The sequence below is a fragment of the Pan paniscus genome, chromosome 5 (genome assembly GCF_029289425.2).
Source record: "Pan paniscus chromosome 5, NHGRI_mPanPan1-v2.0_pri, whole genome shotgun sequence".
Classification (NCBI taxonomy): domain Eukaryota; kingdom Metazoa; phylum Chordata; class Mammalia; order Primates; family Hominidae; genus Pan; species Pan paniscus.
In genome coordinates, this window is record NC_073254.2 from 39,780,064 (window position 1) to 39,798,651 (window position 18,588).

The 18,588-nt window shown below is 37.4% G+C and overlaps 2 protein-coding genes across 2 annotated transcripts in view; one reads left to right on the top strand and one right to left on the bottom strand.

Annotated features, from left to right (window-relative positions):
* Positions 1–4,745, bottom strand: part of CMAH (cytidine monophosphate-N-acetylneuraminic acid hydroxylase) — a 58,173-nt gene extending 53,428 nt beyond the window's left edge. The window contains exons 1-2 of the mRNA XM_008976810.5: positions 4,089–4,745; positions 3,635–3,838 (exon numbers count right to left, since the gene is read on the bottom strand). Coding sequence (XP_008975058.4) covers positions 3,635–3,838; positions 4,089–4,165 — 281 coding nt within the window. The 5' untranslated portion in view covers positions 4,166–4,745. The remainder of the gene's footprint in view (positions 1–3,634; positions 3,839–4,088) is intronic.
* Positions 4,746–5,832: 1,087 nt separating this feature from the next.
* On the top strand, positions 5,833–7,650 carry LOC117980544 (nuclear pore complex protein Nup50-like). Its single transcript, XM_034961577.3, is given in 2 exon segments — positions 5,833–6,200; positions 6,203–7,650. Coding segments are annotated over 2 exon segments (1,317 nt in total). The 5' UTR covers positions 5,833–6,109; the 3' UTR covers positions 7,429–7,650.
* Positions 7,651–18,588: the final 10,938 nt, after the last annotated feature.

An 18,588-nucleotide genomic window follows, 5' to 3' on the forward strand; every position in this document is an offset into this window, starting at 1 on the left:
GGTTACAAAGATATAAAAGGCTCATGGAAGGTATATCTTATGATCAAGATTAAACCTTTATGGATTGTTTATAAAATTTTGGAAAACAAATTTAATTGGCTTCATGCTGTTTTTTTATTAGGGCTTAATGTTTAGAAAATTAAGTCTTCTCTCTCAAAGAATGAAGGTTTTTGCCCTTTTGTTTTGAAATCCTTATCACTTTGGCTAAATGAATGACTTATTTTACAATGACCTGTAATCCTATTTTGTGATATTAAGTGTTTAAAACCTTTGATATTTGACAAACTTTCTGAAATCAAATTATACATTATGTCTTTTTCTGAACTAATTAGTCCTTTAAGATGGTATTAATGGGTTCCCTAAAGTCCAAAAATGACATACTTGGCTTTTTTGGTATGAAAATTATACAGGAAGCATTGTCCAATATGAAATGGTGTTTGATTTTCTTTGGGCTGTATTTGTATAAATATGTTATTGGTATGTATTCCAAAATTATGGGAAACTCCTATTATTCTGATATGACACACTGTATGTTATCAGTAATAATTATAATTTTTATGTTAAATTATTGTGTGCTACAGAGGTAACAGAATGTCTGACTATGGCTGCCGTAAAACTTTTCATTATTCACAGACAATTGTCATCTTTTTTTGGTCCTTTTCAGAGGTAGTTTTATAATCAGCTATAAAACTCTTAACAGGTGTTCTTGAATGCATGTTTCTGATAGCTCTGGAGACTGTGACATCAAAATAGAGAAAAAACTTCGAGGACTCATGGAGAGCTGAAATGTTGATGAATATCAAGCAGAACAAGAATTAACTGCATGGACTAAACTAATAGAAGTTTGAAGTAATCTTTTTTAGCTTTTTGCTTAAAATGTTGCTGATAATTTGTTTTTCAAAATCAAGAAACTTTTAAGCTATTTACAGCTTTTTAACAATGGAGTATATTCCTTTGAACAAAATTTGGAGCATATTTGTTTTTAAAACTACCTGATTTCTACAGAATTTGGAATATATTTGTGAGTATTCTTTACTTATGACAATACAGTTATTTGCATAAGTGCAATAAGAATCTGTTTTCATTTGTAACAGCACACATTTGAAGAAACTGGTTATTTTACCAAGGCTTTGACTGGAATAGTGTGCTTTCCTTTAAAGAATTAAACTTGACTTATGGAGCCAATAAAAAGTCCCTTGGAAAAACTAGCCTCATACCTTTGTCTCCACAGTCCCTGTACAGGGTTCCTGACCTGTGGTAAGTAAAAAAGGTCACTTACTGACAGGCCCAGGAGCCCCAGGTTTTTCTTAGGAGCTCAAAAGGAGAGGAATTCACCCAACTCATAGGTATTTCATGGTACAAATCCATGGCTGGGCTGTGCTTTAAAAAAGTCTTCTCTGAGATTCCTTCTGTGGAAAAAGTTCCATCAAAGCCAATTTAAAAGCTTATATAAAAAATAATTATTCTTGCTGCACTGTATACAAAGAATTAGGCCAAGTATAATAAAGAAAACCAGTCCTGCCATGATTTGTCTTTCATAAAAATGGGAAAGGGGAGAGAGAAAAATTATGTTTCGAAAACTATAGTACATCTATTGTTAGATTCTAGTCTTGTGTAATGTTTTTCAATTTTTATTATTTTTACAGTTTTGACTGAATTCTAATTTTTCTTAGCTACATGTCTTCAAAATAATGTTTTCAATTTTTTTCCTTCTTTTTTTCCTCCATTTTTCCAAATTTGGAGTCACTGGAAACTAAGATGTGCTTTCATAAAGCCCTGTGAAATGAAGCTAAACAACTTGAGCTTCAGAAGAAAATAACAGTGACCTATTTACATACATAAGCCACTTTCATACCTGCCTACTGATGTATGGACTTCAGAGTAATGTGGCATATATCTATTTTCCAGAATTGTTCTTTTGTTTGTTGTTGTCCTCCCCCTATTTTCTCTTCACAGGACATGAGACTTCACAACCTTCTAAAAAGGAGCTTTCCTAATAACTCAGGACCTACCTATCTAGGAATAAACCATCCTAGCCATGAGAGATCAGATGCAACCTGAGGCCAGAGACTCATTTTCTTCTAAAATGCTTTCTCCAACAGATTTTTAAAAAGAAAAGGGGGGAAATGTGAAAGTATTTTGGGCCCCTCAAATCACTAAACTAAAGGAAAACTTCAAGTGGGGAACTGCTTAGGGTAAACCTGCCTCCCATTCTGTTCAAAGTTATCCCTCTGCTCACCAAGATAAATGCATATATCATTGCCTTCTGTGGAGAGGCTAATTAGAAACAAAAAAAATGCAACCATTTGTCTCTTATCTACCTATGACCTGGAAGCCCCCTCCCTGCACCTTTCCAGACCGAACTAATGTTCATCTTACATGTGTTGATTGATGTCTTATATCTCCCTTAAATGTATAAAACCAAACTGTGCTCTGACCACCTTGGGCACATGTTGTCAGGACCTCCTGAGGCTGTGTCCTGGGTGCACGTCTTCAACCCTGGCAAAATAAACTTTCTAAATTAACTGAGACCTGTGTCAGGTCTTCAGGATTCATAGTGGTTAGTTAGCATTTAAAAATCAAATAACATGAGGGGCTGGGCCTTGATACTAGGTACAGAGCAAAGTAAATCTGTGTGAACGTTAGACAGCATTCTAGATTTGGGTAACAGGTAACTCGTGGACAACTACTCAGCTCTTATTCTGAATGCACCAGCACTAAACTACCCCTAAATGACCTGAGAAATAAGATTGACAACACAGTGGAAGAAAAAAGCCTAATACCAAGTGACTAAAGCCACATAGGGCAAATTAGGCTAAAGCAAAGCTTGAAAGGTGGGGTAAACACTCACAGAGTTACTGGTGTTGAGAATTAGACTGACAAAACACATGCCCAAGAGTGCTATCTGGCTCTGCCAGGCCATGCTGCTATTTCTTTGGCAGTCATTGAGAAAAAAACTAACAAAACAATCCTGTCCTGGTATTGCTGCTGCACTGGGGAGAGGTGATCTATACAGAAGGGAGAGAAGGGGAAGGGACAGTAGAGGAGGGGAGGGGATGGGAGGGAAGTTGGCAACAATATCAGTTCTAGGAAATGATCAGAAGAGTCACTGTTCAGGGCAGGAACAGTCGGGGCCCTGCTATTTTTGTTTAGTAATCACAACTAGCCTCCCGGGAAAATTCTATCTGCTGTCCAGCAGGCTTTGGAAAAGAGCCCCCCTATACACACATGCACACACACAGGAGCATGCACACACACACACACACACTTATGGGAGAGAGAGGAAGGAGACCCATAGGAGGCTTGGGTCTTTGAATACCAAACCAGGTAAATGTGTGCTTTACCTATGCACACCAAACACACACACACACACACACACACACATACCCCAGAGAGGTTTTACTATTTATCAAGTCAGGAATAAATTTTAAATTAGAGTTCTTATAAGAGAGAGGAAAATTAAATAGAACATACAACTTTTAGATCAGAGAAATGGCCTAAACACGCAAGAGTAAAATTTTCTAGGGGAAGTAATTTGCTTATTGGTTCATTTAAAATTTCTAGATGAACACATTTCCTGCCAAATCTAATTGCAAGAAAGGTCACCAGTGAGAAAGCAAAGGACTCTTGGTACCTTCCGGCTAAATCCTCGATATCTTTTATGAACAGGCCTCCTTGGTGCTTGCACATATTCTTGCATGCCCTCAGTCGGCTCTTATTCTTGTACAAGATGTAGTCTTTGCCAGTGCTCTTATTGCGAAAGAAATTGATTCCTTCCTTAAGACTGGCAACTTCAACAGGTGATAGGCACAACAGGATCTCAGTTGTTTGTTCGGTGCTATGAAAAGGCAAACATTTTGAGGGGGAAGGTTAATAATGTTAGGTTTTAAGAGACAATCATTTCAAACTGACAGCTCAAAACCCCTTTTCCCTAAAATACTTTGTAAGCCCCTTGCGTTCCAAGTACCCAGGTTTAGTGGCTACCTGAGGATGCATTTCTCCTCACCTTGATATGAATGTAAATATACATCTTACTTGTTAAATATGCCTCTCCACTTTTCTAGGGAACTAATAGCCCTCTTACTTGCCTGCCCATCGTCTGCCGGTTCCTCTGCCTGGGTATTTTGAAAGAACAGCAGTTGCTCGTATCGTTTCTGTTGCTCATTTGCTCCCCTAAGGCATTAGTCAGCCTGAAAACAGGACGTTTAAGGTATTTTCCTTTAACAGTTACTGATTTCCTTTGACAGTTTTCTCCCTCTACCACAGCTCTTTTAGAAGTCTAACACCATATTCAATTCTGAGAAGCCACTGTGCTGTCCCTCCCATCTCTGCTCTTGCGCATCTGGACTTCCTCTGCCTGGAACGCAGTTCCTCTCCTTCACCATGCAGCATCAGTCTTGGGTCAAATAGAAACGAATCGTCCCCTTCCTGGTTAAGTCTTCCAAGACACACCAGAGGTCCAGGCTGGCATTCTTGGTGTACATCCCTCTTCTGTAGAACATTATAACATTGTAATTGGCACACTGCCCTGTTGACTTACATTTAGGCACTTTTGAAAGCACTCTGTATCTTCCTTCTCCCCCTACCACTTAGCCCACTGCCTTTCACAGGATATGTCTTCACTAGCTCTCTACTTAATGAATCACCCCTCCCACTGCACTCAATTTGATTAATTTACAAAAAGCTCCAGCTGCAAACCAAGCATTTGAATCTTTTTTTTTTTTTAAGGAAACTAGCCGTTACACTTCTCAAACCCAAATTTCTAAACACTCTGTTTACAGTGCAACACTGATTCATAACGGAATATGATTTTTGCCAAAAAAGGTTTCAAAATATCTTTTGCAAATCCATGGTAGGAAATCTGGGCACATGTTGTTTAGTTTTATATTTGACTCCAAACAAAAAGTAGCCAAAATTCTCTTTGCATGTTAACTTAAAACTGATTTGGAGCGCAAGCATATTTGTGGCACTTTCAGTTTCATTTTTAGAAGCGCTGCAAATTTCTTAAAGGAGATAAAAATAATTTTAAGAACACTCCAGGGTAGAAAATAACAGAGAAACCACTTCCAATTTTAAACTGATGAAGGCATAGCTCTGTAATATTATGATCTACTTTCTCAAAGCAGATTCTCATTGTCACCTCTGTCCCAAATTCCTAGTAATTGTGTTCCCAATGGACTTGAAATTATTCCAAAAATATGTTCTAAATGTATTTGATAGGAAGAATCCATTCTAAATTTCATGACTTCTTTTTTGACTTTGTTCTTACGAGTACAGATATCTGACACCAAGCTAACAGAAGCACTGAGGCAATTCCTGGAATAATTAGTCTGAGAGTATAAAAGGCAAACCTCTCTAGATTTTTGTTGTTCCATTGAATGAATTCATATAGCCAAAGTTCTGTGTTAGATTTCAACTTATATCACAACCATGTAGAACAGGTTCACTCAACCACACTTTTGTTCTCAGTTCCACATGAAAGTCACATTGGAGCAGAAGGCAAAAGAAAAAAATATGTGCACCTATATACATGCTTTTCTGTGTATTGTTTAAATGATTAGTTTTTCCCCAAAGTATTTTTAAAGATATCAATGAATTTGCTTCTATCAAAATCAGAAAAATAAAACTGTAGCAAATTCTTGTTTTGCTATAAAACATTAAAACTAAAATGAATTGCCTTTTTTCGAATTGGTTTTGGGGGTAGATTCGAGTTACAAAATGGCCGCCCGGAGCGTGTTCGGCGCGGTTCCCCAGCGGTCTCTGGCTGAACTGGCGCTCTCGCCTCCCTGCTGAACACAGCGTGAGGAGCCCCCCCGCCCCCCCCCCCCCATGGACATGGTGTTTGAGTCTCTGGGCTTGCCGAACACCAAGTCCTCCGAGTCCTGCAGCGCAGCACCGGAAGCGGCCGAGCGCGCTCAGCCCGGCGACCCCTGCGGGCTCCAGACCCCTGCGCCGCTGCGCCCCGGGTTTCGCCGCACCCAAGACCCAGCGAGTACAGCGGCAGCCGCCGAGGAGGTTCGAAAACACGGCCAAAAGAAATGCCGAGAAGGAACTGACAGATAGGAATTGGGATCAAGAAGATGAAGCTGAAGAGGTGGGAACATTCTCCATGGCCAGTGAGGAAGTCTTGAAGAATAGAGCCATAAAGAAAGCAAAGCGCAGAAATGTTGGATTCGAATCTGACACTGGAGGAGCCCTTAAAGGTTTAAAAGTTTGGTGGTACCTTCTGGAGGAGGACGCTTTCCTGGATTTGGTAGTGGCGCTGGAGGGAAGCCTTTGGAAGGACTGTCGAATGGAAACAACATAACCAGTGCCCCTCCCTTCACCAGTGCAAAGGCAGCGGCAGAGCCCAAGGTAGCCTTTGGTTCTCTTGCTGCAAATGGCCCTACCGCCTTGGTTGATAAAGTTTCAAATCCCAAAACTAATGGGGACAGTCAGCAGCCCTCCTCCTCTGGCCTTGCTTCCAGTAAAGCTTGTGTCGGAAATGCCTATCACAAGCAGTTGGCCGCCTTGAACTGCTCCGTGCGGGATTGGATAGTGAAGCACGTGAATACAAACCCCCTCTGTGATCTGACACCTGTCTTTAAAGACTATGAGAAATATTTAGCAAACATTGAACAGCAACACGGGAACAGTGGCAGGAATTCTGAAAGTGAATCTAACAAAGTGGCGGCTGAAACACAGTTTCCTTCCCTTTTTGGCTCAACAAAATTACAGCAAGAGTCAACGTTTTTGTTTCATGGCAACAAAACTGAAGATACACCTGACAAGAAGGTGGAGGTGGCATCTGAAAAGAAAACGGACCCATCATCACTAGGAGCGACAAGTGCCTCATTTAATTTCGGCAAGAAAGTTGATAGCTCTGTTTTGGGCTCATTAAGCTCTGTCCCCCTGACTGGATTTTCTTTCTCCCCTGGAAACTCCAGTTTATTTGGCAAAGATACTACCCAGAGTAAACCAGTCTCTTCACCATTTCCCACTAAACCATTGGAGGGCCAAGCGGAAGGTGACAGTGGTGAATGCAAAGGTGGAGATGAAGAAGAGAATGATGAGCCGCCCAAAGTAGTAGTTACCGAAGTAAAAGAAGATGCTTTTTACTCCAAAAAGTGTAAACTGTTTTACAAGAAAGACAATGAGTTTAAAGAGAAAGGCATAGGTACTCTGCATTTAAAACCTACAGCAAATCAGAAGACACAGCTTTTGGTGCGGGCAGACACCAATTTAGGCAACATATTGCTGAATGTTCTGATTCCACCCAATATGCCATGTACGCGAACAGGGAAGAATAACGTTCTTATCATCTGTGTTCCAAATCCACCAATTGACGAGAAGAATGCCACCATGCCAGTCACCATGTTGATTCGGGTAAAAACCAGCGAGGATGCAGACGAGTTGCACAAAATTTTACTGGAGAAAAAGGATGCCTGAACACGCGAAGTCGGCTGCGGAATTATTGCCAAGTTGCTGCTTCTTCCACTGCCCCTTAGTCAGTTTTTCTTCTCTTCTTTGACATTCTAAGAACTTATAGATAACTTAAAACTTTTGTGAGGAAGATTAATGTGGCCAATAAAACCTTTAAATGTTAAGTGTCAAGAAACTGCACTCTCCCTTCTTAAGAACTGCCTAAAGTGTAAAATACATTTGAATGCAATTTTTGGAAAAAAAAAAACTAAAATGAATTTTAATACACCTACTTTTTAACATTTCAATATTTTTTCAAATACATTAATATTCTTGAAAATAACCATTAAAATACATTTATACAGGGGCACACTTTTTCCTTTTTGCCTCAGAAGTAATGGCAGTGTGGCAGTATAACATCCTGTCTTTAAGTTTTGGATATTTCGTTTGTCATGGAATTTGTGCGTTCATTTTGGCCTTAAAAAAATATTGTGTTGGCCAGGTGTGGTGGCTCACACCTGTAATCCCAGCACTTTGGGAGGCCAAGGCAAGCGGATCATCTGAGGTCAGGAGTTCAAGACCAACCTGGCCTACATGGTGAAACCCTGTCTGTACTAGAAATACAAAAATTAGCCAGGTGTGGTGGCAGGTACCTGTAGTCCCAGCTACGTGGGAGGCTGAAGCAGGAAAGTCACTTGAACCCAGGAGGCGGAGGTTGCAGTGAGCTGAGATCGCCCCACTGCACTCCAGCCTGGGTGACAGAGTGAGACTCCATCTCAAAAGAAAAAAAAATTGAAAAAATATAGTGTTAAAATAATTTGTTTTAATCAAGATTTTTTTTACATTCCTTAAATTTTCTACAACTTAAAAGTGGTCTCACTTGTCTCACCCTAATCCTGGGCTCTGTTATTTTCTGATGCTTAATTATGATCTAAACTAGGAACTAGTTAGAAGTCAGCGTCATAGTCAATGTATGTATCTCACCTGACTTATCTCCATCCTGTTCTTTTTCTGAAGATTAGCAGGAACCAGATATAAGTGTGTAACAAATGAATTTTTAAAATCTACCTCACTAGAGATCACAGAAAATACCTATATTAATAAAAATGTCATTGGTTTACTATTTCGAGGGCCTATGCAATAAACAGTGATGCTCTTGAAACTTATTTTGAAAATTCAAAATCTAGACCTCAAAAAAATACAGAGGAGTAGAGTTTTATGAGGTAAAAATGCCATTCATTCATGCTCTGATGGCACCTCACACCCTGAGGATCTCTTCAAAGACCAGTGGCTGGGGCTTCTAAGCTCAGAGCTGAGGGAGAGGCAAGGATAGGAATGATATAAATGTCAACTATATTTTCAGTCCAAGCAGGGCAAGGAGCCCAAATAAAGACTACTTATGAAGCTAGAAATCCTCCAGAGGGTTATAATCTGAGAAAAAGGGTGGAGGAAGAAAAGGCAACTCATTCAGAATTTTCAGTCTGTATGTACATTTTGCTCTCCGTCTTAGGTATTTTGTTTTCAATGGGAAGATATTCAGTATTCTGTTCAAGAAAAGGTAAACTCTATGAAGGCCAAGACTACAGTGCCTGTCCCGTGGTAGGTGCTCAGTAAATATCTAGTGAATTAAAGAATATCCTCACACGAACAAAATGTGTACTCCATGGTTAAAAGAAGAAAAATTTACCTACTGTACCCTGTGATACTCAATATCTAAAATCAATCACATAAGCTTCCACTTTAGGAAACTAGAAAAAGGAAAGTAAATTAAATTCAAAGGAAGCAGAAAAAAAGAAATGAAAATTAGAGCAGAAATCAATGGAATTGAAAACAGAAAACTAATAGAGAAATGCAACAAAACCAAATGCTGGTTCTTCGAAAAGATCAAAAAAGTGATAAGCCCACAGCTAGGCTAACTAATATTTTAAAAGAGAGAGAGAGAGGGAGGATGCAAAAATATTAATATCAGGCTGGGCACAGTGGCTTATGCCTGTAATCCCAGCACTTTGGGAGGCCAAGGCAGGAGCATCACTTGAGCCCAGGAGTTCAAGACCAGTCTGGGCAACAAAGTGAGACCCTGTGTCTAAGGCAGGTGTGGTGGCTCACATCTGTAATGCCAGCACTTTGGGAGGCTGAGGTGGGCGGATTGCTTTGAGCTCAGGAGTTCAAGACCAGCCTGGGCAATACAATGAAACCCCATCTCTACAAAAAATGCAAAACAATTAGCCAGGCATTGGTGGCTCGTACTTGTAGTCCCAGCTACTTGGGAGGCTGAGACTGGAGAATCACTTGAGCCCAGAAAGCAGAGGTTGCAGTGAGCTGAGATCGTGCCACTGCACTCTAGCCTGGGTGACGGAGCGAGTCCCTCTCTCAAAGGAAAAAAAAAAAAAAACAGACCCTGTGTCTACAAAAACAAAAAATACAATATCAGAAATGAAAGAAGGGACAACACTATGGAACTTATGGACATTAAAAAGATAATAAAGGAATGCTATGAAAAACTCTACGCTCACAAATTTGATAATCTAGGTGAAACAGACCAATCCATTGAAAGACACAATCTGCCAAAACTTGTACAAAAAGAAATAGACTATCTGAGTAGTACTATATATATTAAATAAATTGAATTGGTAACTAAGAACCTTCTAAAACAGAAAGCATCAGGCCCAGATGGGTGTACTGGTGAATTCTACTATAATTTTAAAGAAGAATTTATACCAATTTTCAAAAATCTCTTCCAGAAGACAGAAACAGAGGGAATACTTCCTGACTCATTCTATGAGCCCATCACCCTAATACCAAAATCAGACAAAGTTATAACAAGAAAAAAAACTACAGGCTAATTTCTTTCATGAACATAGATGCAAAAATACTCAACAAAATATTATCAGATATAGCAATGGATAAAAAGAATTATATGCTATGACCAAATGGGATTTATTCCAGGCATGTAAGGCTGGTTCAACATTCAAAAATCACTAATATAATGTATCACATCAATAGGCTAAAGAAGAAAAGTCACATGATCACATGCATTTGATAAAATCCAACACTCATTCATGATAAAAACTCTCAGCACACTAGAAATACAGTGAAACTTCTTCAGCTTGATAGAGAACATTTACAGCTGGGCACAGCGGCCCATACCCATTAATCTAAGTGTTTTTGGGGGTCAACACAGAAGGATTACTTGAGGCCAGGAGGTTAAGACCAGCCTGGTCAACATAGCAAAACCCCATTGCTAAAAAATAAAAATAAAAAAGCGCCAGGTGCGGTGGCTTATGCCTGTAATCCCAGCACTTTGGGAGGCTGAGGCAGGTGGATCGCCTGAGGTCAGGAGTTCAAGACCAGCCTGGCCAACATGGCGAAACCCCATCTCTACTAAAAATACAAAAATTAGCCAGGCATGGTGGCCTACGCCTGTAATCCCAGCTACTTGGGAGGCTGAAATAGGAGAACTGCTTGAACCCAGGAGGCGGAGGTTGCAGTGAGCTGAGCTCATGGCACTGCACTTCAGCCTGGGTGACAGAGTGAGACTCCATCTCAAAAAAAAAAAAAAAAATTAGCCAGGCATGGCAGTATGCATCTATAGCCCTAGCTACTCCGTAGGCCAATATGTAAGTATCACTTGAGCCCACAGTTCAAAGCTGGGGTGACCTATGATCACACCACTGCACTCCAGCCTGGGAGACAGAGCAAGACCCTGTATCTTAAAAAAATAAATAAACAAATAAATAAATAAATAATTAAAACATCTACAAAAAATGAGAAAGTAGAAGCTTTCTTACTAAGATAAGGACAAGGTAAGGATGTCGTCTCTCACCACTGCTTTTCTACATTGCATTGAAAGTTCTAGATGATAAAATAGGGCAAATAAATAAATAAGTGGTATACAAATTGGGAAGAAAGGAAGAAAACTGTTTTTGTTCACAGATAACATGATTGCATATGTAGAAAATCTGAAATAATCAATTCTTAAATGTGGTCTGCACATAGAGACTTCCTTTCATAGAGACTTCCTTTCAAAGAGTACAGTATGGAAATGATGAAAACAAAGAGTAACTTTAACAGTAATGAAATGTGACAATCCATCAATATCAACGGTGATAAATTATGTTAGAATGTAACTTTAATATGATGTGGTCTTCCTCCTGAAAACCCATAATCCCAGTCTAACCATGAGAAAAAAAATCAGATAAATTCCAGTAGAGAGGTAACCTATAAAATACATGGTCTGTACTCCTTGAAACTCAAGGTCATCCAAAACAAGAAAAATCTAAGTAAATATTACAGCCAAGAGAAGCCTAAGGAGACATGATAGCTCCTTAGCTAATGTGATGTGGTATCTTAGATGTAACCCTGAAACAGAAAAAGACATTAGGTAAAAGTAAAGAGACCTGAATAAGCTACTCAGCACATTAAGGCAAGAAAAAAAAAAGTCAAACACATAAGGAGTGGGAAGAAAAAAAATCATTTTTGAAGATAGTTAGAACTGACTGTATACGTAAACATTCAGAAGAACCCACATATAAATTATAAGACTCTGAGAGTTTAGTACAGCTGTTAGATATATAATCAATAGTTTAAGAAATCAATTTATTCTCACATCAGCAATAAAAAATACAAAAATTGAATTTAAAAATATATCACTTAAGATAGCAGAAAAGGCCGAGGTGGGTGGATCACCTGAGGTCAGGAGTTCGAGACCAGCCTGGCCAACATGGTGAAACCCTGTCTCTACAAAAAATACAAGATTAGCCGGGTGTGGTGGCACATGCCTGTAATCCCAGCTGCTCAGGAGGCTGAGGCAGGAGAATTGCTTGAACCTGGGAGGCAGCGATTGCAGTGAGCCGAGATCGTGCCATTGCACTCCAGCCTGGGCAACAGGAGAGAAACTCAATCTCAAAAAATAAATAAATAAATAAAAATTAAAAGCTAGCATAAAAAATGAAATATCAAGAAATACATTTAACAAAAGATCTCTTTGGAGAAAATTATAAAACTCTATTGAGAGATATTAAGTGTATCTATAAATGAAGAGTTATATTATGTTCATAGATAGGAAGCTCAATATTATGAAGATAATCAATTTACTCCAAATTTATCTGTAGATTTACTATAGTCTCAATAAAACCCCCAGATTTTTTTTTAACAGCTTAAAAACTTACTCTAAAATTTATTAAGATATGCAAAGGGCCAAAAAGAGAAAAAACATTCTTCAAGAAGAACAAGGTGGGAGATGAAAGAGGATTTGTCCTAGCAAATATCAAGACTTATTGTAAGCTATAATAATTAAGATTGTATAGTGTTGGCTCAGTGGTAGATAAAATAATCAAGGGAACAGGATAGAGGCCTGGAAACAAGTCCACATATACACCAACACTTGATAAGTGACACTGTAGATCACTAGGGAAAGGATAAATGTTTCCACTAAACTTGCTGGGGTAATTGGGAACCCATATTGGAAAAATAGATTGGACTCCTTCCTTATTCCATAGATAAAAATCAATTTCAGACAAGTTAAAAGACTTACATTTAAAAGATAAACAATCAAGCTTTTGGAAGGTATTTAGGAGAAATTTTTTATAATCTTGGGACACGGTGGATTTTTTTCAACAAAACACAAAAAGCTCTACCCAAAAGGAAAATTATTGCAATTTTAGATTACACCAAAAGAACATATACACCCCAAAACACAATAAAAGAGTAAAAAGGTAAGACACATAATGAAAATTTGCAACATAAATATGACAAAGGATTTCTATGCAGAATATAGAAGAATGTCTACAAATCAATAAGAAAAAGACAATCTATAAGAAAAATGGGCAAAAAGGTTTGAATAGGTACTTCATAAAATAGAATATCCAAATTATGATTAACTGTATAAACAGAGCTCAGCCTTACTAGCAATGGGGAAGTGAAAATAAAAACCACAATGAAGTACCACTATACTTACCAGAACAACTAAAATTAAAACAACTGCAAGTACTAAATGTTGATAATAGGAGTATGGAAACTCTCATATGTTACTAATGACAATGTAGTGAGGTTCAATCTCATTGAAAAATAGTGTGGCATTCTACACTAAAACAGAAAATACACATATACTGTCACCTAACAATCCTACTCTTAGCTAAGTCTCAACACTGGAGAAATATGTGCATATGTTCTTCAAGATACATGCACAAGAATGTACATCACAGCATTACTCATATTACATTTGAGTATATTACATTGGAAACAATGCAAATGTTCATCAACAATGAAATGATAAATTATGTATTTATATGTTATGTAAATTATACGCTATAACAGTAAAGTAGCATTCTGTGGAACACAAAAATATAAATAAACCAATTAAGACTACTTGTAACAACGTGCACCAATGCCCAGACATAATATTGGATAAAAAGAACAAAACACACACACACAGAGGCAACGTGACTCCATTTAAATAAAGTTCCCTAACAAGAAAACTAAAGTGTATTGTTTCAGAAAATGAGAAAAATATTACAAGAGTCAGGGTAGTATATATCTTTAATGAGAGAGTTTTAATCAGAAAGGAGCACATATGTAGGATGCAATTAAAGCAAGATATGGGGCAAATTTATAGCTTTAAATGGCTATAATAGAAAAGAAGAACGATCTTAATAATCTTAAGACTTCAACTTCAGATCTAGAAAAGGAAAAGCAAACAAAACCAAAAACAAGTAGAATAAGAAAATAATAACAGGGTAAAAATAAAAGAAGTAGAAAAAACAAAAAAATAGAAAATCAGTAAAATCAAAAAATGGTTCTTTGAAAAGATCAGCAAAATTGGCAAACCTTCAGGTAGATTGAACGAGATAAAGAGATAAAGCACAGATTACAAAAAAATCCGGAATGAAAGAGGAGATATTACCATTAATCCTACAAATATTAAAAGGACTATAAGTAAATACTATGAATAAATATATGCCAACAAATTAGATAATTTAGGTAATGTGGACAAATTCCTAGAGCAACACAAATTGCCAAAATGGACTCATAAAGGAATGGAAAACATGAACAAACCTATGACAGGAAAAGAGATCGAATCAGTAATTTAAAGTATTTTCAAAGAAAAACAGAACCCAGAGGCTTCACTGGTGAATTCCATCAAACATTTAGAGAAAAATTAGTACTGATAGTCCATAAACTTGTCCAGATCAATTGGGATTTATCCTAGGAATGCAGGATTGATTTAATACATGAAAATCAATTAATGTAATATACCTTAACATTAAGAGAATAAAAGGTAAAAACCACGTAATAGTCTCAAAAGAAATTATAATGCAGAAAAAAATTTTGAAAAAAAATACCCTTTCATGACTAACTCCCACCCCCTCACAACAACACACTTTACAAACTAATAGTAGGAAGTAATTTTCTCAATCTAATTAAGGGAACCTATGAAAAACCCAAAACTAACATTATACTCAATAGCAAAAGACTGGATACTTTTTCCCTAAAATCAAGAAGAAGATAAGGATATCTGCTCTCACCACTTCTATTCAACATTTTACTGAAGGTTCTAGACAGGAAAATTAGGCAAAATAAAGTCATCAAGTTGGAAAGGAAGAGTAAAGGTATTTGCAGACAACATGATCTTGTATATATAAAATCCTAAAACATTTACTAAAAAATTTCCAGAGCTAATAGACAAGTTAGGCAAAATGTCAGATACAAGATGAATATACAAAAATCAATTGCATTTCTACATGTTAGCAACGAACAATTCAAAAAAGAGATTAAGAAAAAAATTCATTCAGAATGTAATTAAAAACAATAAACACTTTGGAATAAGTATAACAAAAGAAGTACAAAACTTGTACACTGCAAACTACAGAATATTTTTAAAATTAAACATCTAAATAAAGAGGAAGATACTCCATGTTCATAGATCAGAAGGTTAGATGGCAGTACTCCCCAAATTTTTCTACAGAGTTAATGCAATTCCTTTCTAAATCCCAGAAACTCACAAGCTGATCCGAAAATTCTTAAGAACACACAAAGGACTCTGATTAAAATAATCTTGAACAAAGTTGGAGAACTCATACTTCTCCATTTCAAAACTTACAACAATATTACACTAATCAAGATAGTGTAGTACTGGCATGAAGATAAACATAGAATTGAGAGTCCAGAAATAAGCTCGTGTGTGTGGTCAATTGATTTTCAAGAAAGTGTCAAGACCATTCAATGGGGTGAAGAATAATCCTGTATTCAACAAATGGTGCTGGGACAACTGAATAGCCACATGCAAAAGCATAATTTGTACCCCTACCCCACACCACATACAAAAAATAAGTCAAAATGAATCATAGACCTAAATATAATAGCTAAAACTATAACACTTTTAGAGGAAAACTGTAGGGAGTGAGTTCCAGAATTTCTGGACTGATCGAAGAAAAAGATATGATGAGCTGGCAGCAACATGCACAAACTTTAGCAGGGTGCTGCTTTAGCAAGTAAGCAGGAGGAATGAGTCCTTCACATCTTGAAACTATCCAGAGTCTTGGAGGGACCACCATTCAGAAGGGGAGGAGAGCAAGGAAACTTCTAGGAAAGGGGATAAGTCAGAGGCACAGCAGGGAGTCTCAGAGTTAGTGAACTCAAAGGACAGCAGCAGCCTGGCAACTTTATAACACTGGGGCTTATCTTATCTATGGATAATAAATATTGCCAATTTCATAGAGTATGCAGATCAGGCCCTAAATGGCTAAAAATCTGCTTATTTGGGCTATGTTTAAAACAATTGTATGTGTACAATTTTAAGTCTGGTGCTGGCAGCCTTTGAGCCAATGGATCTCAGTCTGCTGTGAAGAAATAAACAACCTAAGAGCCAACACACAGAGAACATCTTTGAGTCATTTGTGAGGTTGGTGCAAAAGTAATCGCAGTTTTTGCCATTACTTTTCAAGATAAAAACCATGATTACTTTTGCACCAACCTATACTTTAGAAATATAGGAATATATCTATGTGACTTTGGGTCAGGCAATGATTTTGTAGATACAACACCAAAAGCACAGGCAAAAGAAGAAAAGAAATGAGAAATTTGACTTTATCAAAATTAAAAACATTTGCATTTCAAATGACACCATCAAGAAAATGAAAATAACCCACAAGCTGCGAGAAAATATTTGCAAATTATATATCTGTAAGAACCTTGTATCAAGAATATACAAAAAACTTTAAAACTCAATAATAAGAAAACAACCCAACTAAAAATAATCAAAGGGGAGCCAGGCATGGTTGTGCACATCTGTAGCCCTAGCTACTCAGGAGGCTGAGGGAGGAGGATCACTTGAACCCAGGAGTTTGAGAGCAGCCTGGGCAACATAGCAAGACTCCCATCTTTAAATAAATAAAATAAAACAATCAAACGATTTGAATAGACACTTCTCCAAAGAAGATATATAAATGGTCAGTAATGCACATGAATAGAAGTTAACCATCCTTAGTCATGATAGAAACTCAAACCAAACTACAGTGAGATGGTACTTCACATCCATTAGGATGGCTATAAGAAAAAATGAAGGTAATATCAAGTGTTGCTGAGGTTGCAGAGAAACAGGAACCAACAAACACTGTTGCTGATAAACTTTTGAAAGGTTTGGCAGATTCTCAACATGTTAGAGTTTCTGTTGATCCAGCAATTCTACTCCTCGGTCTCCACCCAAAGAACTGAAAGCATATGTCCACACACACACACAAACCTGTATATAAATGTTCACTTTGCTACTACTCATAGCAGCCCTAAAGTACAAACAACCTAAATGTCTATCAATTAGTGGATAAATGTATACATCCATATAATGAAATACTATTTGGCAATAAAAAGGAATAAATTACGATACATGCTACAACATAGATGCATCTCAAAAAATTCTGCTAAATGAAAGCAGTCAGACCCAAAGACCACATATTATATAATTCCATTTGTATGATATGTCCAGAATAGGCAAATTCACAGAGACAGTAGACTAGTGGTTATCAGAGACAATGGTGGGGGTGTAGACAGAAAATGGAGACTGACTGATCAAGGGCACATGGTTTCTTCATGAGGTGATGGAAAAATTCTAAAATTAGATTGTGAAGATGGTTGCACAACTCCATTAAGTATACTAAAGACCATTGAATGGTACACTTAAATCAGGTGAATTTTATGGTATTTAAATCATATTATCTATAAAGTTATTTTAAAAAGAAAGAAAGAAAGCAGCATATGAGAGATTTCTGGGGTGCTCACAGGTAATATTACATTTTCTTTTTTTTTTTTCCTTTAAACCTAGGTTAAACTGGTGTTCATTTTCTAAGTGTTCTTCATTTATGGTTTTTGAGCTGTTCTGTATGTTATATTCCACAATAAAAACAATGAGGAAACTGCTGTTTCAAATATGCCTTTTCAAAGTATATTCACTCCTCACTTATTCTGATGTACAATTGTAAGTAAAGTTTGACCTCTCAAGAGAGAGCAGCCCACTCCTGCAACCAGCTATAATCAAGTATAATCAAGCTATAATCCGCTGTAATTAAGGAAGGTCCTACTGCAAACAGGTTTGGCTTTCAAGTCAGCCAAACTGCCTCTATGGAGTGTCTTCCAGTGACAAGTTCTGGAAGTTTTGAGTTATATTTTAATAAGAGAAGTGCTTCCTGTACACTATGCATGAGTAATAATGATGATTGTAATAATTAGATTACACTTAAAGGGCAAAATACTAAAGAAAAAGTCATTGCAAATTTCATATTTTTCATTCTTTCACTTTTTAAAACATCTTCTTTGGAAATAATCGTAGACTCACAGAAATTTGCAAAAATAGTCCAGAGTCCCCTGTACCCTTCAGTTAGCTTCCCCAATAGTGATCTCTTATGTAACTGTATTACTGTATTACAATATCAAAACCGGGAAATTGACATTGGTACAGTACTGTTAACTAGAGCACAGGCTTTATTCTCATGTCACCAGTTTTCACAGGCATCTATTTGTGTGTGTGTGTGTGTGTGTGTGTGTGTGTGTGTGTGTGTATACAGTTCTATGAAATTTTATTCTATGCTTTAATTTGTGTAGCCATCACTACTCTCACATAACTCAGGCCAGGCGAGCTTTACTAAGGGTGGAAGTCGGACTCCCTGCTCCACTGGGTCCCGCCTGCCCTTCAGTCTC